Source organism: Marmota flaviventris, chromosome 2 (assembly GCF_047511675.1).
Source record: "Marmota flaviventris isolate mMarFla1 chromosome 2, mMarFla1.hap1, whole genome shotgun sequence".
Classification (NCBI taxonomy): domain Eukaryota; kingdom Metazoa; phylum Chordata; class Mammalia; order Rodentia; family Sciuridae; genus Marmota; species Marmota flaviventris.
The window spans coordinates 136,751,638-136,777,014 of NC_092499.1; the positions used below are offsets into that span (position 1 = coordinate 136,751,638).

Here is a 25,377-nt window from a genome sequence, read left to right on the forward strand (position 1 = left end):
GGTCTGCCATCTCAGGCCCCTTCATCCGGTCATGCCCAAACTCAGGACTCAGGAAGAGCTGGGGAAGCGGGGAAGGGCTGGGGTGGGGGTGGAGGTGGGGAGAACGCCAGCTTCCCAGAGTCCTGCCGAGGCTGGGTTCGGAATGACTCCCCAGACCCTTCCCTTCCCATCCCCTCATGAGGGTTCCGAGTTCGGGTGTCCACAACCAGCTGCCCAGGGAGCTCGCGGTACGAAGAGCCGAACCCGGGGGCAGAGACGGGGACTATGGGGCCTGGGGGGGGCGCGCTGGCGACCGTGAGGGCTTTGGGATCATCGGCCCCACGTCCTACCTGCCCCTACCGGGAGCCAGAGGCAGCGGGCGCCCCAGAAGGCCGCAGGGCCGGGCGTGCAGGGTCGCGCGGCGCTCGCACTCCGAAAGCGGGCCCGGGCTGGGCTGCATGCGCTGCATGGGCTGGGCTGCGCGGCGGGCCGGCGGCGGCGGCGGCGGCGGCGGCGGCCGGGGGAGCGCGGAGGTGGCGCCGCGAGGGGGAGGGGCGCGGCGGCGGAGGAGGAGGAGCCCGGGCCGCCGCCGCCGCCGCCGTGACAGCGGCCCGAGTAAACAAGCCGCGCCGCCGCGGCCCGGCCGCTGCCCCCGCCCGAGCCGGAGCGAGGCCGAGCCCTGCCCTGGTCGCCGGCCGGGCCGAGGCCGCGCCGCCGCGCCTCCCCGCCTCCGCACCGTGACGCTGCTGCTGGCGCGGGGACCGCGCCGAGCCCAGGCCCCCGCCGCCGGGCTCTCCGCTCGGCCGAGGGGCGCCCGAGCCGCCGCGGCGCTCGCCTGGAAAAGTTTCCCCGCCTGGGCTCCCCAGGGTAAGCAGTGAGGGCGCGGGGCCCGGGGCCCAGGGAGGCAGCGCGCCGGGGTACCGGGCCCGCGGGGAGCCGTTCAGGCCGGGCCGCTCTGCCCCAGGAGAGCGAGCTCCGCGGCCCGGGCGCCCCGGCGGGGAAGAATCGAGGGCGCTGGTGTCGGGGTAGCCCTGACCCGGGCCCTGGCTGCCCGCCCGGCTTTGGGAACTGGCTCCGGGGCTGGTCCGGAGGTGGAGCCACGGGGACCAGGAAGGGCGCTCCGTAGCCCACCTGAGCGCCCGGGCCCCGGCCCTGGTCCCTGCCCGTGCCGGTACTTTTCCGCTTGGGGCCGGGGCGAGCCCTCTGACCCCAGGAAGCGCCTGCGGGGCCTCTGCTGGGGGCGGGATGGGGAGAGAGAATTCCGGAGGCGCTGGGTGCTCCCGCCTCCCCGCCGTCCTCCGGGGCCGCCGCCGGCTCGCCCACTCCGTGGCTGGGGAGGGCCTGCGTCCCGCCGGGAGAGGGGAGGAGCGGAGCGGCAATTCGTGAGGTAGAGGAGATCATTCACGCTGGAGCCTCGCCTCAGTCCGCACACCTGTGTGGTGGGCGCACTCAGGTGCGGGATTCGGGGATGCTGGCAGGCCGGCTCAGGTAGGTTCCAGGGCTGCTTCCTCCCGAGGCCTGGTGGAGGCCCCTGCTGTCCCCGTGGGGTGGCTAGACCAAGGGGCGGCCCAATTCCCAGACAGGTCTGACGGCAATCACTTGTCTGGTCAGTATCTGCTTTCCCATCACCCACACCCCTTTTCCCCGCGGGGGCAGACCCTCATCTACTTGAGAGTGTTGGGATGTGAGGGGAATCCAGGTGATGTGCTCTTAATGAGGACTGGGCAGCTTCTTGCCAGGTGTGGACACAGCATAGGAGAGTAGTCAAGCTTGCCCCAACTTAACCAGAGCAGCCCTAGCTAGGTTTACTATTACCTATACTGGGCTTCCACATAAGATTTGATTTTTTTTTTTTTAATAGAGGATTCTGTGGCTTTAAAAAAAAGTTTGAAAACCGCTGGTCTAACAGTTTTTACCACCAAGGAAACTGAGGCCCAGACAGAGGAAGTGACTTGTATAAGATCACACAGCAAATACTAGCTGAGCAGAAACTAGCAGTCAGAATTTCTTGGGAGCCTCCCAGTGCCTGTAACAGGACCTGGCTGGGGTCTCTGATGGAAAGAGAGATCTGATTGGATTTTCCAGTGGCCCTCAGTGGCTTGCTCTGTGGTTGTATGGGAACCAGACCTCCAGTGCCTGGAAAACAGCAGCCCAACCTGAGGTAGGTGCAGTTCAGGTGCAGTGGGGTAACCATCTGTGTTGGGAAAGTCTGAGACTGGAGAAATGGCCTTTGCCCAAGAACAACAGTCAGAACGAGCACCCACATCTCTCTCTGGTCAATCCTGGAGCTCAGGTCCAAGTGAGACCCATCACAGGGGGACAGAAATACAGCAAGCCTCAGAGTTTAAGACAACTGGGACTCAGAGGATGAGTCAGAGTCTAAGATGGGGGTGGGGAGAAGCCCATTCATTCACTGTTCTCAGCTCCTGCTCTTTGTGTGTGTGGGGTGGGGGGGTCCTTCCTGTGTCCTGGATGCTAAGACAGAACTGTCTGCAGGGCTTTATGGCTCTCAAAGCCATAAGGATACCTTACTATGGCTGAGGACGCTAGGTAGAGGATTGGTAGGCTCTCTTTCTTGGGGTCTGTTTAGTTGTGCCTGAAGCCTGCTTTCTTTCTGGGTGCTGCAAGGTAATTAGATAGTTGGTTAATCATCTTTAACACCAAGCAGCTGCAGCTCCATCTACAGTATGCTGGAATCTGGGCTAGACCCAGATGAATTCAGCCTTAGATTTGAAGGCCCATAGCACTGTGGTCAGTGTCTCTTTACATGACATCTGGATCCAAGAGGCAGCTGTGTGGCAAGAAGTGGAGAAGATCTCAGCTACTTGGAAGGCTGAGGCATGAGGATCACAAGTATAAAGCTGGCCTTGGCAACTTTGCAAGATTCTGTCTCAAAAAATAAAATAGGCTAGGGATATAGCTCAGTGGTAGAGTACATTTAGGTTCAATCCCTAGTATACCCCCCCTCCCACCTGGGGGAAGGAAGAGACCCAGTTCCCATATGGCTGTGCCCCCTGGGCCCCATATCCTTTTATTTTTATTTAAATTTTATTTTTAGTTTTAGAGATTGAACACAGAGGCACTTTACCCCTGAGACACATCCCCAGTCCTTTTTCTTTTTAAATATTTTGAGACAGTGTCTGGCTAAATTGTTGAGGCTCACCTCAAATTTGTGATTCTCTTGCCTCAGCCGCCTGAGTTGCGGGGATTACAGGCATGTGCCACTGAGCCTGGCCCCACATTCTTTTAAATGGGGCCTCAGGGTCCCTTCACTCCCAGGGACTGGGACATGCTTCAGCTGCCCAAAGCTTAATGGAGCTGTGGCTCCCAGGCTTATCATGGAGCCCTGTGGGCTCTGCTCATCAGGGGTGTGGAGAAGATGCATTGTAGATGTCTCCTGCCATCAGCTGTCAGGTTATTTTGGTGTAAACTGAAAATACTCCAGGAATTATGTGGAGTCCCCCACCCCCGCCCCCAGCCTGCCTGGTGGGACTACAGCAGCCAGAGAGGCTGGTTGTGGCTGTGACAGCCCCTGAAGAAACAAGGGGTTCCCAGTGTCTAGCCTGCCTGCCCAGCTCCCCAGGGCCTGTGTGAGCTGGGGTACCTTCATTTGCCACCTGGCAGTATGGCCTCCTTTGGGGCTGGGCCAAGGGTATGGTAGGGGCATGGGGCCCTGTGGGCAGGCACAAAAGTGACTCAAGGAGCTTGGCACTGAGACAGGGTACCCCCAGCAGCCCAACTGAGACTACCCTAACTGCTGCTCACCCCAGGAGCTTGGCTTCTGGTTAGTCAGGGTCCCTGTATGGGGACAGTTATGTGGCCCCAGGCAGAGAGGTCCCGCTGTCTGTTTGCTGAAGGAGGAAAAACAACACATGGACTATTGATTCAGCCTCACCTTGGCGCTCCTGGCTCCGCAGCCAGTGTTTGCCCTGGCTGTCTAGCTCTGATTACACAAGGTGGTGGGCCTGGAGCAAGCAAGGAGGTGGCTGGGAGCCCCCAGGCAAGGCAGGGCTGGGAAGCCCCCGAGTTCCCCAGGAAACAGTAAAAAGAACCTGGGCACCCTGACTTTGCAGATGGCTGTCATCTCAGCCTTAGAGGGAGGTGAAGCCTGGGGGATCTCCTGTGCTCCAAGCATGTCCTCCCAGGCTCCATCCCAACTTGGGTTGACCATTTTTCCTCCCAGGAACTGTGGGCTTTGTGAGTAACTCCCTCGGGCTGAATCTTGTTTTGCTGAACCAGGAAACTCTAGTGAGTTTGGTAGACCCTGTTCATTTAAAAACCTTTAAAAAGCCAACATTTTTATTCCTTTATAAAATACACCTCGCTATTGTGGATAATATGCAATGATACAAAGAAGGAAATACCAGTTACTTGAAATTGTCTTCATCTTGAGAGAACCATTGTTAACATTTTGGCGTGTGTCCTTCCAGATTTTGTTTTGGGTTATGTATAAATATGCATGTATAAATAGTTTTTTAAAAAAAACAAAATAAGATTGTGTGTACATACTGCTTTATAGTGTATCTTTTTTACTTTGATTATGGTGAATTTTTATTTGTTGTTTCTGATTTTGAGGAAAAAAGGAACTCAAAACTTGATACTCTTTCTTCATCCCACTTCTGTTCTCTGGTTGAGAAAGAAGGAGATGTATGTGGGGATGGATCTGGGGCTCGGAGCTAGAGCGCTTGCCTAGCACGTGCGAGGAGCTGGGTTTGACCCCCAGCACCACATAAAAATAAATAAATTAAATAAAGGTATTGTGTCCAGGGCTGGGGATGTGGCTCAAGCGGTAGCGCGCTTACCTGGCATGCGTGCGGCCCGGGTTTGATCCTCAGCACCACATACAAAGATGTTGTGTCCGCCGAGAACTGAAAAATAAATATTGAAATTCTCTCTCTTTCTCTTAAAAAAAAAAAAAAAAAGGTATTGTGTCCAGTTACAACTAAAAAATAAATATTAAAAAAAAAAAAAGAAAGAGATGTGTGTGTATAGGGTGGTCCATGTGTCAGTTTATTACACTGACCTTGGAGGGGGTGGATTTCTTCAGGGGTTTTTTGGTTTAACTCCTTTCTCCTCCACTAGCACCCACACCCTCTTTCTTGTACTAGGGACTGAACCCAGGTGTGCTTTACCACTGAGCTATACCTCCAGACATTTTTATTTTTTTGAGAGATAGTGTCTTCCTAAGTTGTCGAGGCTTGCCTCAAACTTGGAATCCTCCTGCCTCAGCCTCTCAAGTAGCTTTCATTACAGGTGTATGTCACTACCCCTGGTTTCCCAGAGCCTCTTTTAGGCCCAGATTGAGCCATGGGGTAGAAAGGGCAGCCTTAGGCATGTGGCTGAGGAGGGACTGACTCTTTTCCCCTTTTTCCCCTGTTCCTCTCAGAGCCGGCAGCCCTCATTCTCCTCCACAGCCCTGCCCATCTCGGCTCCATGCCCCCACCAGTCAGCCCCGGGCCACAGGCAGTGAGCAAACACGTGGAAGCTAAAGCCCTGTGACCAGGCCAAGAAGACGGGAGCTCTGGGGTTCCAGCCTCCTGCCGCCCCATGGAGCTGAGGCCCTGGTTGCTATGGGTGGTAGCAGCAGCAGGAGTCTTGGTGCTGCTGACAGCTAATGCCCGTGGCCAGAAGGTCTTCACCAACACGTGGGCTGTGCACATTCCTGGAGGCCTAGCCGTGGCTGATAGCGTGGCACGAAAACATGGGTTCCACAACCTGGGCCAGGTAGGTGTGTCCTGGCCTGCTGGCCTAGGCACAGGACATTGCCTGGGGGTGAAGACAGAACAGTGATTCTGGCACCAGAGGACTGAAACAATTGGGTTTATCTTCTCAGGGTACCTAGGTAGTAGGCAAGTTCTGGGTGGCCAGTGGGATAGAAGCAGTGGCTTGTCCTACCTGTGGGCTTTTGGCATAGGTTGTTCAATCAGCATATCCAGTGAGGGCAAAGTCCCCTGCTTGTTCTTGTAGGGTCCTGGGCAGGAAGCAGATGCCCCACCACCCACTGCTGTTGTGAGCCTCCCCTTCCAGCCATTGTCTACCCCCAGCCCCCGCTCCTGGGGACTGAAAGCCCATCTCAGTTACCCTGATCTATTGCAGATCTTCGGCGACTATTACCACTTCTGGCATCGAGCAGTAACAAAGCGGTCCCTGTCACCTCACCACTCACGGCACAGCCGACTGCAGAGGGAGCCTCAAGTGAGTATGACCATAGCCCCTCTTGTTGCCACCCTACCCTTCTCACTGTCAGGAGCTCCTCTTGCTTCCTCCCCTCACCCAAGCTATATCATCTCTCCCTTGCTTCCTCCCAGGTGCTGTGGCTAGAACAACAGGTGGCAAAGCGAAGATCAAAGCGGGATGTGTACCAGGAGCCCACAGATCCCAAGTTTCCCCAGCAGTGGTACCTGGTATGTGGCCTCTGGGGGACTTGACCCCTCCAGATATGTCTAAGACTTTCTCTAATTCTTTTTCTTTCCTTTGCTGGGTGATCTTTCCTCAGCACATCCCTCCAGAGCCCTTAACATTTCACAGAGGCCATAAGACCAATGGTGACTCTTCTAGAGCTGGGATGAGTGGAGAATGAGGTTTTGGGGTGGTGAAGGGATTCTTCAAATTAGTCCTAACCTTACACAATCAACCACATCTTGTAAATAATCAGGTTGGGTGTCTTCACAGTCTGGTGTCACTCAGCGGGACCTGAATGTGAAGGAGGCCTGGGCCCAGGGCTACACAGGGCACGGCATCGTGGTCTCCATCCTGGACGATGGCATTGAGAAGAACCACCCAGACTTGGCAGGCAATTATGTGAGGAGGTGGGGGAGGGAGGTAGTAACCCCTGCTGAGGAGTATCAAGGGGACCTCATGTTCTGCCATTTGATTAGACTGCTCCTGACAATGACCACATCCTTTCCAGGATCCTGGAGCCAGCTTTGATGTCAATGACCAGGACCCTGACCCCCAGCCTCGGTACACACAGATGAATGACAACAGGTAAGAAATGGCAGGTCCCTGACCTCTGTCTCCCTTCTCCTTTCTTTCACCAAGGACGTAGGGCTGAGCCTAGGTGCCTAAGGCATGTTGTGCCTCATGAGCCTGAGTGCCACAGTCCTGGTCCAGTTGGAGATGGCCACAGGCCCAGTGGAGTGTGTGTGGCAGGGGTCTGTGCACACACATGGATGGTGATCATGGGTAGAGGGGTGTGCTGATCCTTCCTGCTGCTCAGGCTGCCCTGGCCTCTCTGCATCTGCTGTGGTGTGTCCATTCCGCTAATGCTCTGCTTTTGGTCCTGGCAGGCATGGCACACGGTGTGCAGGAGAAGTGGCTGCAGTGGCCAACAACGGTGTCTGTGGTGTGGGCGTGGCCTACAATGCCCGTATTGGAGGTAGGTGTGTGCCTTGGTCCCTCTATCCCATATTAGAAGTGGGAGGGCCCTTTTGGTAGGAGTGTACTCTGCTTGTTTTCCTTTTGGCCACACATGCCTCATTCCCATTGGGGATCCTTCTGACCATAGGGGTTCTTAGTAACTCAAAGAGCTGGACTCCCAGTGATGGTGGTACTGTGGGGTGGGGTGGGTGTCTATTAGCAGGAGTCTAAATCCTGACAACCCACTCTGAGTCCTTACATGGCAGGCCTTGATCACCTCACTCTTCTGAGAACTGAGAATCTTTCTAATCCAGAATGAGAGGCTAGGGGCAGAAGGCACTGTCCTCTTCCTCTCCTTGGGTCTTATAGTTATAGTTAGGGGCTCAGGGTTTCCCAGCACTGACCTCTACCCTCCCCTGCTCCTCTCCTGCCTCTCCCCTGGGGTGTGGGACTGGGTTTATCCCCAGAGGGGCCCGTGGTAGTGGGCCCACACAGCATCCTTCTTCTGATCCTTTCTATGGCCAGGGGTGCGCATGCTGGATGGTGAGGTGACAGATGCAGTGGAGGCACGCTCACTGGGCCTGAACCCCAACCACATCCACATCTACAGTGCCAGCTGGGGCCCTGAGGATGATGGCAAGACAGTGGATGGGCCAGCCCGCCTTGCTGAGGAGGCCTTCTTCCGGGGGGTTAGTCAGGTAAGGTGGGAGTCCTTGCCCAGGCCTGGAAACCAGGCCTAGCCTCTTGGGGATGGCTGGGCACGGTTCTCTCCATAGCTCTCTTTTGTTTTTATTTACTGTGTTTATTTTTAATTGTACACAATTGTCTTTATTAAAACATTAAGGGCTAGAGGTGTAACACAGTAGTAGAACACATGCTTTGCATGTTCAAGGGCCTGGGTTTGATCCCAGCCCTATTAAAAAGTAGGGAGGACAAAAAAAAGCATAAGTTAAATAAAAGTCACCCATAATACTACTCCCTGGAGATCACCACTCTGAGCATTTTGGTAGTGATTCTAGTCTTATTTTTATTTTGTGCACAGAGATAAATTTTGTATACATACTTATCTACCAGGGATCTCACAGGGGATGTGAGAGGTGGATCTGGATCCAGAGTTCCTGGAGAATGAGACTCTAGCCTTCCCAGTCTGTAGCAGTGTCTTCAACTGGATCTCCCCCAAGTACCTATCCTGAGTGACCCCAGCCCACTTTGTCCACAGGGCCGCGGGGGGCTGGGCTCCATCTTTGTCTGGGCCTCAGGGAATGGGGGCCGGGAACATGACAGCTGCAACTGCGACGGCTACACCAACAGTATCTACACGCTGTCCATCAGCAGTGCCACACAGTTCGGCAATGTGCCCTGGTACAGCGAGGCCTGCTCATCCACATTAGCCACCACCTACAGCAGTGGCAATCAGAATGAGAAGCAGATTGTGAGTCTTGCATGGGGCAGGGAACTGGGGAAGTGAGGCTGTTATTGGCTCTGCTCAGGGTCTCTTTTTAGACCTCTCTGCCTCTCATCCCCATGTGGCTGGGTGATAGCCATTCAGGCATCATGGAATGTGAGTCGGAACCTCTCTAAGACTCTTGAGAGCTGTGAAGCTATCTGTGAAGCCCTTTAGGCATGTAGAGTCTCCATAAAAACAGGCATTGCTCTCCAAGCTCTTGGTGAACCTCCTTATTCCTTGGGAAACTAAAGTCCAGAAGGGGCCATGCATTGGTCTATCCATAGCAAGTTAGTAAGACATCAGTTGTGATGGAGGTTTCTTAACCCTGGCTCACTATGCCATTGGTAGTATCCAGGGCCTGTGGACAGATGGAAGGCAGGCAGGTAGCCCTTCTAGCCCCCTGTACCCATCAAAAACCAAACGCTTTTGTCTCCTGGCAGGTGACCACTGACTTGCGGCAGAAGTGCACAGAGTCTCACACAGGCACCTCAGCCTCTGCCCCCTTGGCAGCTGGCATCATTGCTCTCACCCTAGAGGCCAAGTAAGTGGATGAGGAACATCCTTGTTTCAGTGTCCTATGCAGGGCAGTATTTACTATCCAGCTTTTCTCCAAAAAGATTGAATCCTGGCCTCTCCCTTCCTCCTTTACAGTAAAAACCTCACCTGGCGGGACATGCAACATCTGGTGGTTCAGACCTCAAAGCCAGCCCATCTTAATGCTAATGACTGGGCCACCAATGGTGTGGGCCGGAAAGGTGAGGGCAGGGCAGCCCAGGGGGAGCTGGACTCCAAGGTAAGTGGAGGAGGACATTCTCTGCCTCCTTGCTGATTCTGCCTTACTTGTCCCCACAGTGAGTCATTCATATGGCTATGGGTTATTGGACGCAGGTGCCATGGTGGCCCTGGCCCAGAACTGGACAACAGTAGCCCCCCAGCGGAAGTGTATCATTGACATCCTCACTGAACCCAAGTGAGAACTGGACCTGGGCTGGGAGGAGGCAAGTGGGGCCTGAAAGCTATAGGGGGTGCCTCCTGGTCTTTTTGGACAAAGTTGACACCCCACTGTGATACTCTCTGCACAGGGACATTGGCAAACGGCTAGAGGTGCGCAAGACTGTGACTGCATGTCTGGGCGAGCCCAACCATATCACCCGGCTGGAGCATGCTCAGGCGCGGCTAACCCTGTCCTACAATCGCCGTGGCGACCTGGCCATCCACCTGGTCAGCCCCATGGGCACCCGCTCCACCCTCCTGGCTGCCAGGTTCTTGCCCTGTACCCTGCTTGCCCTGCCCATCCCCTCTTCTCCCTCACAGCCCATGTTCAGTCATTCACCCACACCCCTAATAATCACTGTCAAATACTACTGAGGGCATTGTTGGCATTTGGGGAGGGACAGCTTTATCCTATGGGATTGCCTCATATCATAGGAATCCCTCGCTTCTACGTATTTAACATCAGTGTTGTGTTCCCTTACGAAATGCTTTTGTCCCTCTAGAGTCCCCTCGCTGAAAACATTTGGTCCCCTGGGAAACAGCCAAGCCAATAGGCATTTTCAGCCCGGCGGGATTGGTGCTGCATGAGGGGAAGGGTGTTTGGCCCATGTCTTGTCTGTTAGGTGTCACCTGGCCTGGGATCCCCCAAGGCCCTCAAATGGCTATATTCAACTCCCTCCTCCAGGCCACATGACTACTCTGCAGATGGGTTTAATGACTGGGCCTTCATGACAACCCATTCTTGGGATGAGGACCCTTCTGGCGAGTGGGTTCTGGAGATTGAAAACACCAGCGAAGCCAACAACTATGGTATAGGGGATATTTGATTGGTGGGGAACAAGGAAAAGAGCTGGAGGGACCTGGTGTGATGCCAGTGCCCTCTAACCCTTGCTTCTTCCCCCCCCCCAACAGGGACACTGACCAAGTTCACTCTTGTACTATATGGCACAGCCCCTGAGGGGCTCCCTACACCTTCTGAGAGCAGCGGCTGCAAGACCCTCACATCTAGCCAGGCCTGTGTTGGTTAGTAGTGGGTTCTATTGGGACCAGCAGTTGCACTGGGTTAGGTGAGGGACAGTGGGTGCCTGTCCTGAAGCCCTGCTCTAGGAGAATAAGGGGTCTTAAAAGACCTGGAGGATCCTAGGGACTGTGGTAATTGTGCTTGGGCCTGCAGGTCTAGGTTCACCAGGCTGCCATGGACCTGGGACTGAGGGCTTATGTGGCTCGTGGCTGTGGTCCACTTGGCTGACACTACCTTTCTCTCTCTATGCTGGCAGTGTGTGAGGAAGGCTTTTCCCTGCACCAGAAAAGCTGTGTCCAGCACTGCCCACCAGGATTCACACCCCAAGTCCTCGATACACACTATAGCACTGAGAACGACATGGAAATCATCCGGGCCAGTGTGTGTGCCCCCTGCCATGCCTCCTGTGCCACATGCCAGGGTCCAGCCCCCACGGACTGCCTCAGCTGCCCCAGCCATGCCTCCCTGGACCCTGTGGAGCAGACGTGCTCCAGGCAAAGCCAGAGCAGCCGCGAGTCCCCTGAACAGCAGCAACCACCAGGGCTGTCCCCAGAGGTGGAGGCAGAGCCACGGCTGCAGGCTGGGCTGTTGCCCTCTCACCTGCCTGAGGTGGTGGCTGGCCTCAGCTGCGCCTTCATTGTGCTGGTCTTCGTCACTGTCTTCCTGGTCCTGCAACTACGTTCAGGCTTCAGCTTTCGGGGGGTGAAGGTGTACACCATGGACCGTGGCCTCATCTCCTACAAGGGGCTCCCCCCTGAAGCCTGGCAGGAGGAGTGCCCATCAGACTCAGAAGAAGATGAGGGCCGGGGCGAGAGGACCGCCTTTATCAAAGACCAGAGCGCCCTTTGACGAGCCCACTGCCCGCCCCTTCAAGCCAATCCCTTCCTTGGGCACTTTTTAATTCACCAAAGTATTTTTTTATCTTGGGACTGGGTTTGGACCCCAGCTGGGAGGCAAGAGGGGCAGAAACTGCTTCCTATCCAATCCTTGGGCCCACCTAGCTGCCCAAGGTAGGGCCCCAGGACCAGCTGGGGACAGGGGAGGACCTCACCTCACCCCCAGCACCCCTCCATGTGGAGAAAGGAGTGAAACCTTTAGGGCAGCTTTTCAAGGCCTAGGCCCCAGCCGGAGTTCTTGCGGAGTGAAGAGAGGCAGTCCTTTTGGGGATTCACGACCCAGGCTGCAGCTCTTGCCCCTTCCCTGTCCCTCTAAAGCAATAATGGTCCCCATCCAGGCAGCAGGAGGCTGGCCTGAGAGGTATTTGAAGGAGAGGTCACCTCACCAAGGGCTTTTGCATCCCCAATCCTGTCCCGCTCCTCTGGTGAGCCTCGGCAGAAGTGGCAATCATAGGAAGGGACCAAGACGAGGCAGGCGCTTCCAGGTGTGCACATGTGTGTGTCCCCTGCCTCTGTGCTATAGGCCTCTACAACAGATGGCTGTCAGGCTGAGCCAGGCTGGTACGGGCCCCGGCTGCAGCTTGGGGCGGGGGGAGCCCATGCTGGTGTCCTGACCACCCTCTTATCTCCAACACCCTCCCCTCCCACCAGGGCCCAAGTCCCTGTTTTCTGAGCCCGGAGCTGCCTGGGCTGTTGGCACTCACAGTCCCGGAGCCCCTGGGTGGGTGGTGGGGAGGGACGGTGGCCCAGCCGGCCTCTTCCGCCTCCCACCCAATGCTGCTTTCCCCTGTGGGGATCTCAGGAGCTGTTTGAGGATATATTTTCACTTTGTGATTATTTCACTTTAGATGCTGATTTTTTTTTTTGTATTTTTAATGGGGGTAGCAGCTGGACCACACCCACCTTCTCACACTCACCTTCTCACACCCACGTCCACCCTGCTCTTCCCCTGGCTGCCCAGCTCCTGAGGTGTAGGGGCTGCAGCATGTTGCTGAGGAGTGAGAAGGAGCTGAGCCCCAAGTCTTGAAGAGAGAGGCCAGCCAGGCGGGCTCTAGGAAAAGGGGTCAGGGTGGAAGGGGCAGGCTGACATCTGTGTTTCAAATGGGGCTTGTGCAAAGGGCTGATGGGTCATTGGCTCTCCAAGTGCCAGGGGTGGGCAGGTGGTGGCACCTAAGCCCCCTCCAACACTGTGCCCTAGCGGAGAAAGCACTGACCTGTTATGCCCCCCCAAGCCACCTCTTCTGACGTGCCTTTTGCACCCCTTCCATTAGGACAATCAGTCCCCTCCCATTTGGGAGCCCCATTTTCTTTCCCCTAGCCTTTCCAGGTACCCAGTCACCTGCCCAGGGGTGCCCCCTCCTCTCCCATCCCCCTACCCTCGTGGCCAGCCCGGCTGGTTTTGTAAGATACTGGGTTGGTGCACAGTGATTTTTTTTCCTTGTAATTTAAACAGGCCCAGCATTGTTGGTTCTATTTAATGGACACGAGATAATGTTAGAAATTTTAAAGTGATTAAACGTGCAGACTATGCAAATCAGGCCTGTCCTCCGGTGTGGTGATATATTTCTTCCCAGGATCACTGGCTGTGTCCTGGATGGGGAAATGGGATCTGGATTGGAGGCCATTTAGGCCTACTGATGGCCTGCCTGCCTGCCTATAGGTAGGCCTGTGTCAGAAGGCCAGGGACTCCAGGGCCTCCTGCAAGGAACAGATAAATGCACCAGGGCAGCCCTGTCCTCTTCCACCTCCAAGAGGAAGCTGGAGACAAGCCCCAGGGTGTAGGGCAAGTGAATGATAGGGGCTGAACTGGGTAGAGAATAGGTGGGCCTGTGTTGCCCCTGAAGTGACCTAGCTACAAGCCACAGGGCTGAGGCCTAAAGTGGGGTCTGACTGAACACAAAGATGACATTGGTATGTGGGGTGCTGAGTCCCACATTGGAAAACTACCTAGCCATTCCCCAGCTGGAACGTTGGAACGTTGGGGAATGACTAGGTATGCCAGTCCCAGGTTTCCCTTAGAATAGAAATGCTTGCTAGTGATAGGGATTGGAGACCTTGCTCCCAGGACCTGTGCCTGACAGGCCTCTCGGGTGATTTTATTCAAATAGAGGCTGGCCTGAGTTCTCCTTAGGGAATCCAGTGGGATGGGGAGGGCCTGGACTAGTTTTCCCCTTCCTTTTCTGGGTCACCCTGGCGGCCTGCTAGGACCTACGTCTATGGATTCCCCCAGCCCAGCACCTGTCTAGGGCCTCACCCTTCACCCATCCCCACTTCCACCGAAGGCCCCTTCTCCTCGTTCCTGGGACGGTGCTGGGCCCTGGGGAGTGCCGCGCAGGCCCCTCTCCACACGGCCATTCTTTCCCGGCCTCCCCCTCCCTTCCGTTTCCGTGGCCGAGCGGCGGCCGGAGGCTACGGCCCAGCACTGAGCAGGGGGGCGGGCGGGCGTCGGGCCGCAGGCCGCTGCCGCCCGCCCCTTCCCCTCCGCGGGCCCGCCCCGGGGCCTGGGCCAACTGAAACCGCGGGAGGAGGAAGCGCGGAATCAGGAACTGGCCGGGGGTCGGCGCGGGGCTTGAGTCGGTCCACGGCCGCTCCAGGAGCAGCTACCCGCGCCGGTAACATCAGCCTCGCAGCCCAGCAGGCGACGACGCGCGCAGACGTGGGGCGGGAAGCTGGGTGGTAGTGGGCAGGGACCGGGCAGGCGTCCTGAGAGCCTGACACCCATTTGGGTGGGGGTAGGGGCCGCGGAAGGGCCGGGTGGCCACAGTTACAGGGCTCCAGCTGTAGGCTCCTGAGGCTCCAGCCCTCCTAGGCTTGGCTCTGTGGAGGGCCTCTAACTGGTTTTTGGATGAAGGACCTAGGAATGGCGCTGGCGCCAGACTGGTTCCTCTCCACAATTGGAAAGGGGACCTCTGGCACTAGGGCTTGACTGGGGGCATAGGAAACAATGAAGGCCAGTCCGAGGCCAGGCTACTGTCCTGTACCTATTGCTGTTTTAGCAGGGTAGGACCCCACCCACCTTCTACCTGTTTGCAGCTCCTGCAACCCTTTTGACCTTGTAGTCCCCAGCCTCTTTGTCCCCTCATTTCACTCCAGCTGCTGCTTTGCCCCCAGTGATGGCCTATTATCTGTCCCTAGGACACCATTATGGGCTTCTCCTCAGAGCTGTGCAGCCCCCAGGGCCATGGGGCAGTGCAGCAGATGCAGGAAGCAGAGCTTCGCCTGTTGGAGGGCATGCGGAAGTGGATGGCCCAGAGGGTCAAGAGTGACCGGGAATATGCAGGACTTCTTCACCACATGTCCCTGCAGGACAGCGGAGGCCAGAGCCGGAGTAGCGGCCCTGACAGCCCTGTCAGCCAGGTGGGTTACTGGGGTTCCTGTGGGTGCTAGCTACACCTGCCCACCCCCTTCCTTTCCTAAAACTCTCTGGGATGGAGTTGGAGATTTGGCAGGCCCAGGCTTGGGAGCCATTGTCTACTCTTCCCTGCCTCCCCCATCCTGTGCATAGTCATGGGCAGAGATCACCAGCCAGACAGAGGGTCTGAGCCGGGTGCTACGGCAGCATGCAGAAGATCTGAACTCAGGGCCCCTGAGCAAGCTGAGCCTCCTGATCAGGGAGCGGCAGCAGCTGCGCAAGACCTACAGTGAGCAGTGGCAGCAACTGCAGCAGGAGCTCACCAAGGTGGGTACATGGCAGACAATCATTTCTGTCATAGTGTGGAGCTTAAAAGGAATGATTTTAAACTAGAGCCCCTAGATTAACTGGGGAAGTGGAAGTCCCTGACCGCAGGCCTGGCCTCAGGATGGCATGCTCCAGCCTTGCTGTAGCTCCCCCACCCTGGCCCCCTCACTTGGGCTGGCCTGCAGCACAGCTGGCCTGGCCATGTGTTGTCTGTTCCTAGCCATAGTGCTGGGAATGCAAGGATGGGTGAGGCATGTCACTACCTGGGTGGAGCCCAGGGTCTGTGCTCTGCCTCCTGTATGGATCCCAGAGACAGTGAGAAGAATGAGTGTCTCTCTGTTTGCTTTTAGCTTAGGACTCCTTCTCAGGGCCCCAGAGACAGGGCAGCAGAGTGGCCCCCTCACAGCTGAAATTAGCCTGCCTAGCTCTTAATTCCACCAGCTCCTTAGTTGTAGGATGTATGATTTGGGAGCTGCTCTTTCTCTGGGTGCTTCAGTCCAGTGTTCACTGTGTCACTGGAACCACACCTCTTGCGCCAGCACAGAGCCTGGCTTTGCCACAGACCCACAGCAGCCCCTGGTGGCCAACCTGGCCTCACACTCCTTCGCGGGAAAATCCCCAGCCGTTTTGAAATTTTTTTTGGTGGCGGGAGGAGACTGGGGATTGAGCTACATCCCTAGACCTATTTTGTATTTATTTAGAGACAGGGTCTCACTGAGTTGCTTAGTGCCTCACCATTCCTGAGGCTGGCTTTGAACTCGTGATCCTCCTGCCTCATCTGGCCAAGCCACTGGGATTACAGGAGTGTGCCACCACCCCTGGCCATTTTTAAATTTTGGCCTCAAAACTTGGGGTCTTCCTGCTTCTGCCTCCCGAGTTGCTGGGATTAGACATTAGGGTCTGCCCTATTTTATAAAGTTTTACTGGAGCACAACCATGCCTGTTTCTTTTCATATCATCTATGGCTACTATAGAGAGAGCTACAATGACAGAATTGAATAATTGCAACAGAGACTTTATGGCTTACAGGCCTGAAATACTTTCTGGCTGTTTAAGAGAAAAGCTGCTCTAGTTTATACATTTAGCTCAGTTCCAGATGGGGAAACTGAGATTCAGAGAAGATGGATGGAGCTTTCCCAAGGTGTCTCAGCATCTAAACAGGAGAACTGGGATGAGAACTCCACTCTCGACTGTCATATATTGTTCTTGTTGGCCAGGAACATAATTTGCCAAGCCCAGTACAAAATGACAATGTGGGTCCTCTTTTAAGAAATCATTGGAAATTTCAATATGACATTGCATGGTGTGTTAGTGCACATCTGTAACCCTAGCTACTCAAGAGGCTGAGGCAGGAGGAGTGAAAGTTCAAGGCCAAACCTGGGCAACTGAGTGAGTCCCTGTCTCAAAATTTAAAAGGGCTGGGGATGTAGCTCAGTAGAAGTGTGCTAGCCCTGGGTTCAATCCCCACTACCAAAAAAAAAAAATTTTTTTTTACAACATGAGAACAGGAGTGCATGTGAACCACACACAAGACCTATCTGCATATGGAGCCCTACATGACTATATGGGCTGCATATTCCTAAAGCTGGACCTATATAGTTCCAGGATAGCATTCTTAAGGTATAGAGGGACAGGCCCAGGCCACCTGTCTGCCTCCCACAGTGGGCTGTCTTTAACTCAGCTCCTCTGACCCTAAACCTTGCAGCCAGCTTCCTCACGTCTCCAGACCCTTCCAGGAGGATGGGCTTAGATATGCTTCCTGACTCATTGGCAGGACCTTGCCAGGGCTTTACCTCAAGAAGGAATCACCCGTGCTTAGGGACCTTCCTCCTTATTCTGACCATCCCCTCTCTCCCCAGACCCACAACCAGGACATCGAGAAGCTAAAAAGCCAATACCGAGCCCTGGCCCGGGACAGTGCCCAGGCCAGGCGTAAATACCAAGAGGCCAGCAAAGGTTTGTGGCTTCCCTTGCTAGCAGGGAGGGAATCCCAAACCAGTGCTCACCTGCCTGTGGGTGTCCCAAAAGTGAGGACTACTCAAGCCCCTATGCTGACACTTTTCTCCACACCTCCCTCCCTCCCACCTGCAGACAAGGACCGTGACAAGGCCAAAGACAAGTATGTGCGCAGCCTTTGGAAACTCTTTGCCCATCACAACCGCTATGTGCTTGGTGTGCGGGCTGCGCAGCTGCACCACCAGCACCACCACCAGCTCATGCTGCCTAGCTTGCTGCAGTCGCTGCAGGACCTACACGAGGAGATGGTGCACATCCTGTAAGCCCGCAGTCCCACCCTAGCCTTGTAACAGTCCTAAACCCACTACTAGGCCCAGAAGCAGGGCCTAGAAAATTCAATCCTGTAAAAGCATGGACCATGTAATTGGGTGAGGATGGGTCCTTAGCCAGTCGACTTAATCCAAATTACATTATTCTAGGGCCCCTTATAGCAAGTGTACAGTTGTAGCAGCAAGAGAGCTTTAGAGGGTAGCAAAGGGCCAGTGAACCTTCTGCAAAGCAAGAGAGAGAAGAGTCCTAGGGTTTAGTTAAATTCACTGAGCATTATTCTACACTCTGGAATGTAGCAGAGAAAAATGTAGACAAACATCTGTCCTCAGAATCTTCCACTTTAGTGAAGGGAGGGAGGGAAGAAATAAAATAGGAAGTATGTTACGAGTGATAAGTGCTGTGAAAAAAACTAAACTTAGGGAAGAGGGTTAGGAGGGCAGGGGAGGAGCTGCAATTTTAAGTAGAGTGCTCTGAGAAGGCTTCTTTGAGATGATGATGTTCTGTAATTCCAGCGACTATGAAGAAAGGCAGAAGCATCAAGTCCAGTCTGAGCAACTTAACCAGATACTGTTTCAAAATAAAAAATTAAAAGTTGTGGATATAGCTCATTGGTAGAGCACTCCTGGATTCAATCCCCAGTACCACTGAAAACAAAAAGATCATGAGAAGGTGACATCCCAAGAGAGAATTAAGAGAGATATGGAGTGAACCATGGGACTCTCTGGAGAAAGACTATTCCAGAAAGAGGGACAGCGAGTGATTAGGTGCTATAGTGGGAGAGCTTTAGAGGGTAACAAAGAATCAGTGGACTTTCTGCAGAACAAGGGGAGGGGAGAATCAGACATGGACTAGAGGAGCCAGAGGTTGGGGGCTCAATGAGAGGGTCCAGCAGGCCACTGTGAGGACTGGCTCTGGGTAAACCATAGTGACATGCTCTATAAGGTTGCTGTGGCTGCTGATTTAAGAATAGATTTTTAAGGGGTGAGGCCAGAGAAGAGAGGTCAGAAAGGAGTGTCTTGCATGGATCCTAGCTACAGATCTTGGCTATTGGGCCAAAGTGGTAGCGATGGAGATGAAAAAGTGGTCAGGTCCTGGGTATATTTTGAAGATACAGTGGTAGGATTTCCTTATGATTGGAAGTAGAGTGTGAAATAGAGGAATCAAGCTTGTCTCTAAGGACTGAGCTTAGAGCTTAGACTTGCCATTAGCTTGTGTAGAGAAGGATATGGAAGGAAGAGGTTTTGGGGACTAGGAATTAATTTTTCATTGAGTATAATTCGGGTGTCTGAGAGACCAGTGTTCAATGGGACATTTTGGGTAAGTGGATGAAGACATGAGGCTGGAGCTCAGGGGTGCTGTCAGGCCTAGGAGATACAGACGTGGAGTTAGCAGCACATTGGTGGCTTATACATTTATTGGGGGCCCAGAGTCCCAATTTTAAGCTGGCTGCCAGAGTACTTCCTAAGTACCAGACATCTGTATTCAGGATCACTTTGGATCCTTAATGCAACTGCCAGTGTGTCCATCACACACATCAGAAAGTAGAAGATCAAGGAGAGGTTAAATAATTTGCCATTAGCTGAGGTGGAGTCAATCCCAGCACAGCCTCCAAACCCAATGCCCTAGACTGAACTGCCTGCCTCTCCTAGCCTGAGGTCTCCCTAACTGGGGGTTGCATCCCGGGGACAGGAAGGAGATTCTACAGGAATACCTGGAGATTAGCAGTCTGGTGCAGGATGAGGTGGTCACTATTCACCGGGAGATGGCTGCAGCTGTTGCCCGCATCCAGCCGGAGGCTGAGTACCAAGGCTTCCTACAGCAGTATGGGTAAGCCCATCCTTGCACCTGCTTGACACTAGGGCTACTGGCCTATTCACTGACAGGGTCATGTCACCCACAGGTCTGCCCCTGACATCCCACCCTGTGTCACCTTTGATGAGTCGTTGCTTGAGGAGGGTGAACAGCTGGAGCCTGGGGAGCTGCAACTGAACGAGCTAACTGTGGAGAGTGTGCAGCACACGTGTGTGGTGGCTTGGCTTCTGGGCCAGGGTGGGCTCCTGACAGACCATGGGTGTCTGTGTGGCAGGGTGGGGAGGGAACTCTGCCTATACCGAGCTATGGCTAGGCAACCAGGCTTGCTTGGCTCTGTAAGGATGCTTGTGGCGAGTGCGGCTCTAACATTGCTCTTCTTGTGGATACAGACTGACCTCTGTGACAGATGACCTGGCTGTGGCCACTGAGACTGTGCTGAACCGAAAGGAGGTGGTCAGTCAGCTGCAGCATGAGCTCCAGAGTGAGGAGCAGAACACTCACCCCCGGGAGCGGTGAGTAGGCCCTCCTGCAGCAGCTCCTGGCCCTGCTCTGTTCTGCCTGCCCTACCTGCTGCTGCTTCCAGCTGGGGACTGAGCCCATGTCTCTGTCCTACCCGCCTACCTACCCTCTGCCTGCAGGGTGCAGCTGTTAGGCAAGAAGCAGGCACTGCAGGAGGCGCTGCAGGGGCTGCAGGTAGCACTGTGTGGCCAAGCCAAGCTACAGGCCCAGCAGGAGCTGCTGCAGACCAAGCTGGAGCAGCTGGGCCCTGGCGAGCCCCCAGCCGTGCTGCTCCTGCAGGATGACCGCCATTCCACCTCATCCTCGGTGAGCTACCTGCTATTGCCCTTGCCTGCCAGCCATGCCTGCCCGCAGGGGCTGTGCTCCTCATTTTTGCCCTCCCCCTCCCCAAGCCTGGCCACCTGCTGACGTCTGTCCCTGGCCTCAGGAGCAGGAGCGAGAGGGGGGAAGGACACCTACGCTGGAGATCCTTAAGAGCCACTTCTCAGGAATCTTCCGCCCCAAGTTCTCGGTGAGTGGCGGTCAGCCTGCTTCATACCTCTGTATGTCCTAAGAGATAGGCCAGATCAGGGGTCTCAGACATACTCCTCTAGGCTCCTTCCTTGGTGATCTGAACCCAGGGTTGCTTAACCACTGAGCCAAATCCCAGCTGTCTTTATTTTATTTTATAATATTTTTTAGTTTTAGGTGGACACAATATCTTTATTTTTTTGTGGTGCTGAGGATTGAACCTGGTGTCTCATGCATGCTAGGCAAGCACTCTACCACTGAGCCACAACCCCAGCCCTGTCTTTATTTTTTATTTTGAGACAAGTTCTCACTATGTTGTTTAGGGCCTTGCTAAATTTCTGAGAATGACTTTGAACTTGTGATCTTTCTACTTCAGCCTCCTGGGTTTTAGGCAAGAAGCAGGCACTGCAGGAGGAGCTGCAGAGGCTGCAGGTAGCACTGTGTGGCCAAGCCAAGCTGCAGGCCCAGCAGCTTGAGGTGTCCATGTCTTCCTTAGGAGTCCTGGCTGCAGATGCCCCCAAATCCTGCTACCCCTGTACTCCTTCCACCCACCACCCCGGTGTACTGCAGGGACCAGCAGCTTTGGTTAACCCAGTGCTCTACTTGCTCCAGAAGTGGGCAGGGACCTCTGTGGCCTGGAGGAAAAGGCACCAGTTTGGTTTGGGACTGCCAGTCTGGGCTTCCCATCCCAGTTCTTCCCCAGAGTGATCCAAGGGCCCACAGATGGCTCTGTGTGCCACTCCCTGTGGTTGTAAGGACTGAGAGCTTATTGGGTGGGGGAGAGATACCCTTTGACCCAGTGGCTTTCCCTGGCAAGCTGGCTGAGTGACCTCACTTGCTTCTCCCCTGCCCAGCTTCCCCCACCGCTACAGCTTGTTCCAGAGGTGCAGAAGCCCCTGCATGAGCAGCTATGGTACCATGGGGCCATCCCGCGGGCAGAGGTGGCTGAGCTGCTGACACACTCTGGGGACTTTCTGGTGCGGGAGAGCCAGGGCAAGCAGGAGTATGTGCTCTCAGTGCTGTGGGATGGCCAGCCCCGGCACTTCATCATCCAGTCCTTGGACGTGAGTGAGGCTGGGACCTGAGCCTTCCCTTTTCCTTCCCAGTGGAATGATTTTGAGACTGATAACCTCTAGAGGGTAGGGAGTAGCTGCTATGTCTTAGATGCCTCCCTAGCTGAGCTGGAAGAACTATCAAGAGGTCCCAAGTCTCTGTAATGCAATAGAGACTTAAGCATTATCCTCCACTAAGGAGGGTAGCAGTGTTGTGTCCCACATGCTCATATCTTTTCCGTAGGCCTCTCTGCCTCTTGTCGCAGGCAGGCCCTTTCTCCCCTGCTGCTCTTCCTGCCCTCTGCCAAGACTCAGGCCCCTTCAGCAATGGAAGCTGCTGACCCCAGTCACTCTGTCCCACAGAACCTGTACCGGTTAGAAGGGGATGGCTTCCCTAGCATCCCATTGCTCATTGACCACCTGCTGTGCTCCCGGCAGCCCCTCACCAAGAAGAGCGGTGTTGTCCTGTACAGGCCTGTGCCCAAGGTGAGCCTGTGCCCAACCTGGCTGTGCTACTTGTGGTAAGGCTTGACCATGGTAGGAGCAGTAAGGACCTGTTGTGTCTTTGGTCTACGTGCAGAATGTGAAGGGAGCCCTCACTCCACAATTTGGCCAGATTTCTAGGTTTGGAATGTCAAGGCCACTTCCACTCCAAAGGCTGTGCAGAGATGACTGGTGCTCACTTGGTGAAGGCACCTGGCTGCTTCCTGGAGTCACCTGAGCATGATCCTGATATTCAACTGCACTAGACAGACCAACACACTAAAGCTCCAAGAAATGAAAGATAGTGTCAGTAGGAGAGCTGTTCAGTCCTTCCCAGAGCCCAGCATCCCCTCTCATCACTGATTTCTGACTTTCTAACTCCTTTTCCCCAGGACAAGTGGGTACTGAACCATGAGGACCTGGTGTTAGGCGAGCAGATTGGGCGGGTAAGTTGGGCCTCCACTAGGAGGATGCTTTGCCAGCCCCTCCTCCTGGCTTGCCCTTTTTCTCCAGCTCCACTGCTTCCTAACCATTGCCATGCCCTGTCCTCCAGGAAGCAGAGTACCCACCCCCAAACTCCCCGGAAGACAGCTCTGTCACTGGCACCCCACTCCAGCTCCTCCTCAGAGGCTTCTTGCATATGTGGAAAGATATTCTTTAATATGAACTGTAAAATATCTGCCTAGAAAGGAAGTCACTTTCCTAAAAATCAAAATGTTTTTCAAACACAAAGGAAAGTGTTTTTTTATTTTCCATGTCATTTCTCTTGGAGAATGTGGCATGTCACAGGTGGCTTTTCCTGCCCATCCTCTCTCAGTTCCCTAACTAGGGAGTAAACTCCTAGAGAGCTAGAGTGAGCAATTGTGAACGTGGGGGCTGAATGTAGAGGGGGCAGGAACAAGGTGGGTGTCCCCCTGAGTGGAGAAAGGACAGTGGCATAGGGAAGCCTTGGTAGGAGCCTTAGACCATTTCAGGGGAACTTCGGTGAAGTATTCAGTGGACGCCTGAGAGCTGATAATACTCTGGTGGCAGTGAAATCTTGTCGAGAGACACTCCCCCCTGACCTCAAGGCCAAGTTTCTGCAGGAAGCAAGGTGGGTAACAAAATAAGGACAACCAGAGGTTCCATATATGAAAGTGTCCCCTGTGCATGGCCAGACATAAAATGCTTGACTTCTCTGGTGTCATTTAATCTTCTTGCCCCCTCACAGTTGGGTAGCATCCCCCATAGTGCCAAGAGGTAGAAGCTGCCAAGGCCCCACCTAAGGCCACACATCTAGGGCTGTTGGCCTCCAGAGGTCAAGCTTTTCTCTCCAGCCATTCTCCCATCCTCCCTGGGGTTTCTGGAGGAGGTGGAAGGTGGGCCCAGGCCACATGGTACCTAAGCCGCAGTGCCCTGCAGGATCCTGAAGCAGTACAGCCACCCCAACATTGTGCGTCTCATTGGTGTCTGCACCCAGAAGCAACCCATCTACATTGTCATGGAGCTTGTGCAGGGTGAGCAGGGTTGCTAATCTCCAGGGTGGGGAACTCAGCCTGGCAAGGTGGCTGCCCCCGCAGGAGGCTCATAGCCGCCCCCACCTCCAGGAGGAGATTTCCTGACCTTCCTGCGGACAGAGGGAGCCCGCCTGAGGGTGAAGACTCTGCTGCAGATGGTGGGGGATGCAGCTGCAGGCATGGAATACTTAGAAAGCAAGTGTTGCATCCACCGGTGAGTGGGCTACAGCCCTGATGCCCCTAGTCAGGAAGAGCTGTCATCCCTGAACCCTTTGGCTATCAGGCTTCAGCTCCAGAGGTAGAGTCAGCCTCTCCTGATAGACTAGCCTGGGACAAGCAGAGCTTCTATCCATGGCTTTGTGTGGAGGGCTTGGCCCAGGCAAGGCAGGAAACATTAGCTAAAGGAGACCCTGACCCTGCTTCACCCAGGGACTTGGCTGCTCGAAACTGCCTGGTGACAGAGAAGAACGTTCTGAAGATCAGTGATTTTGGGATGTCCCGAGAGGAAGCTGATGGAATCTATGCAGCCTCAGGGGGTCTCAGACAAGTCCCAGTGAAGTGGACCGCACCGGAGGCCCTTAACTATGGTATCTGGCCCTTTCCAACCCTGCTTTGCAACATTGAAGACTAGGCATGGGTGGAATCTTACTCTATGGATGTGGACAGCTCTCTCATGCTGCCTCACCTCCTCTGCAGGCCGCTACTCCTCTGAGAGTGATGTATGGAGCTTTGGCATCTTGCTCTGGGAGACCTTTAGCCTGGGGGCCTCGCCCTATCCCAACCTCAGCAATCAGCAAACACGAGAGTTTGTGGAAACGGGTAAGGCAAGCCTGTGTGTGACAGCAACCTTAGGGCCACACCCTCTTTCCCATGCTCCACCTGGACACCTTTTCTTCCCTTAACTTCCTAACCTTCCCACTGGGGCAGAATAAGAATAATCCCAGAGCTGCCACTGAGCAGGGCACCTGTTAATACTAGGTCAAAGGTTACTTCATTTACTCCTTGCCAAACATAAGGTGGAGATTAATATGTTCCTTTTGCAGATATAAAAACAGGCTTGCAGAGATCACACAAGTAGCACATAGTGGGAACACAGGCCTCAGCTGGGCATGGTGGTGCACACCTGTAATCCCAGTGACCTGGAAGGCTGAGGCAGAAGGATGGCAAGTTTGAAACCAGCCTCAGCAGCTTAGCAAAACCCTCATCACCTTAGTGAGATCCTGTCTCAAAATAACATTAAAAGGGCTGGGGATGTAGCTCAGTGATAGAATGCTTGCTTAACATGCATGAGGCCATGGGTTCAATCCTTAATACCTTAAAAAAAAAAAGGTCACATCCAATCTCTGTTTCTTGAGGTTTTGTTGAACAAAACAAAAGTAGGGACAGTACATCTTTAGCAGCTCCTGTTGCTCACAGGCTGCCCCAGGAACCCTTCCTCATGCCTAGTGTGCTGTGCCTGTCCTCACAGGGGGTCGCCTGCCCTGCCCAGAGCTGTGCCCTGATGCTGTGTTCAGGCTCATGGAGCAGTGCTGGGCCTATGAGCCTGGGCAGCGACCCAGCTTCAGCACCATCTACCAGGAGCTGCAGAGCATTCGAAAGCGGCATCGATGAGGCTGGGACCCCCTTCTCAAGCCAGTGGCTTCTTCAGGCAAGAGTGTATCTCCTCGGCAGCTCCCGTTCATACTGTTGAACAGCTCTCCATGTTCTTGCACTCCAGTCACCAGCAGCTGTGCTGTGAGAAGTATGCAGCCCTGTGTTGGCTCTGTGTCCCTGCTCTTGCCAGGGCTTCCTCTCCCAGGAAGAAATAATAAAACCACTTTTATCCATCCAGTACTCTTGGCATGT

The 25,377-nt window shown here is 54.6% G+C and overlaps 2 protein-coding genes across 4 annotated transcripts; both read left to right on the top strand.

The window, feature by feature from the left end:
- Positions 1 to 693: 693 nt before the first annotated feature.
- On the top strand, positions 694 to 13,232 carry Furin (furin, paired basic amino acid cleaving enzyme). Of its 3 annotated transcripts, XM_027919990.2 has the most exons (17): positions 694 to 846; positions 1,841 to 2,140; positions 5,366 to 5,703; positions 6,076 to 6,174; positions 6,288 to 6,383; positions 6,652 to 6,780; positions 6,890 to 6,966; positions 7,269 to 7,357; positions 7,864 to 8,036; positions 8,558 to 8,770; positions 9,226 to 9,326; positions 9,437 to 9,540; positions 9,638 to 9,755; positions 9,868 to 10,047; positions 10,464 to 10,588; positions 10,691 to 10,801; positions 11,056 to 13,232. In XM_027919990.2, exons 3-17 carry the CDS (start codon positions 5,527 to 5,529, stop codon positions 11,646 to 11,648), a joined length of 2,385 nt encoding a protein of 794 aa, XP_027775791.2. In that variant the 5' UTR covers positions 694 to 846; positions 1,841 to 2,140; positions 5,366 to 5,526; the 3' UTR covers positions 11,649 to 13,232. The 3 variants fall into 3 exon arrangements, with proteins under 3 accessions (XP_027775791.2, XP_027775798.2, XP_071464704.1); XM_027919997.2 differs by lacking the exon at positions 1,841 to 2,140; XM_071608603.1 differs by lacking the exons at positions 1,841 to 2,140; positions 8,558 to 8,770 and having other exon boundaries at positions 695 to 846.
- A 966-nt stretch (positions 13,233 to 14,198) lies between these two features.
- Positions 14,199 to 25,362, top strand: Fes (FES proto-oncogene, tyrosine kinase). The gene is made up of 19 exons (XM_027919983.2): positions 14,199 to 14,307; positions 14,831 to 15,052; positions 15,201 to 15,374; positions 17,234 to 17,330; positions 17,466 to 17,649; positions 19,350 to 19,487; positions 19,561 to 19,680; positions 19,862 to 19,984; positions 20,111 to 20,297; positions 20,419 to 20,502; positions 21,356 to 21,565; positions 21,917 to 22,039; positions 22,429 to 22,482; positions 23,011 to 23,129; positions 23,438 to 23,532; positions 23,623 to 23,746; positions 23,962 to 24,119; positions 24,229 to 24,351; positions 25,001 to 25,362. Exons 2-19 carry the CDS (start codon positions 14,840 to 14,842, stop codon positions 25,141 to 25,143), a joined length of 2,469 nt encoding a protein of 822 aa, XP_027775784.1. The 5' UTR covers positions 14,199 to 14,307; positions 14,831 to 14,839; the 3' UTR covers positions 25,144 to 25,362.
- The last annotated feature ends 15 nt before the right edge of the window (positions 25,363 to 25,377 follow it).

What these genes read in the sequence shown, in the direction of transcription:
- Fes (XM_027919983.2), top strand. Translation starts at nt 14,840, where the DNA reads ATGGGCTTCTCCTCAGAGCTGTGCAGCCCCCAGGGCCATGGGGCAGTG. An exon ending in ATACCAAGAGGCCAGCAAAG is followed by an intron (nt 17,331 to 17,465) that starts GTTTGTGGCTTC and finishes TCCCACCTGCAG; the next exon opens with ACAAGGACCGTGACAAGGCC. An exon ending in TGTACAGGCCTGTGCCCAAG is followed by an intron (nt 22,040 to 22,428) that starts GTGAGCCTGTGC and finishes CCTTTTCCCCAG; the next exon opens with GACAAGTGGGTACTGAACCA.
- Furin (XM_027919990.2), top strand. Translation starts at nt 5,527, where the DNA reads ATGGAGCTGAGGCCCTGGTTGCTATGGGTGGTAGCAGCAGCAGGAGTC. An exon ending in CTACAATGCCCGTATTGGAG is followed by an intron (nt 7,358 to 7,863) that starts GTAGGTGTGTGC and finishes TTCTATGGCCAG; the next exon opens with GGGTGCGCATGCTGGATGGT. An exon ending in CAATGGTGTGGGCCGGAAAG is followed by an intron (nt 9,541 to 9,637) that starts GTGAGGGCAGGG and finishes TTGTCCCCACAG; the next exon opens with TGAGTCATTCATATGGCTAT.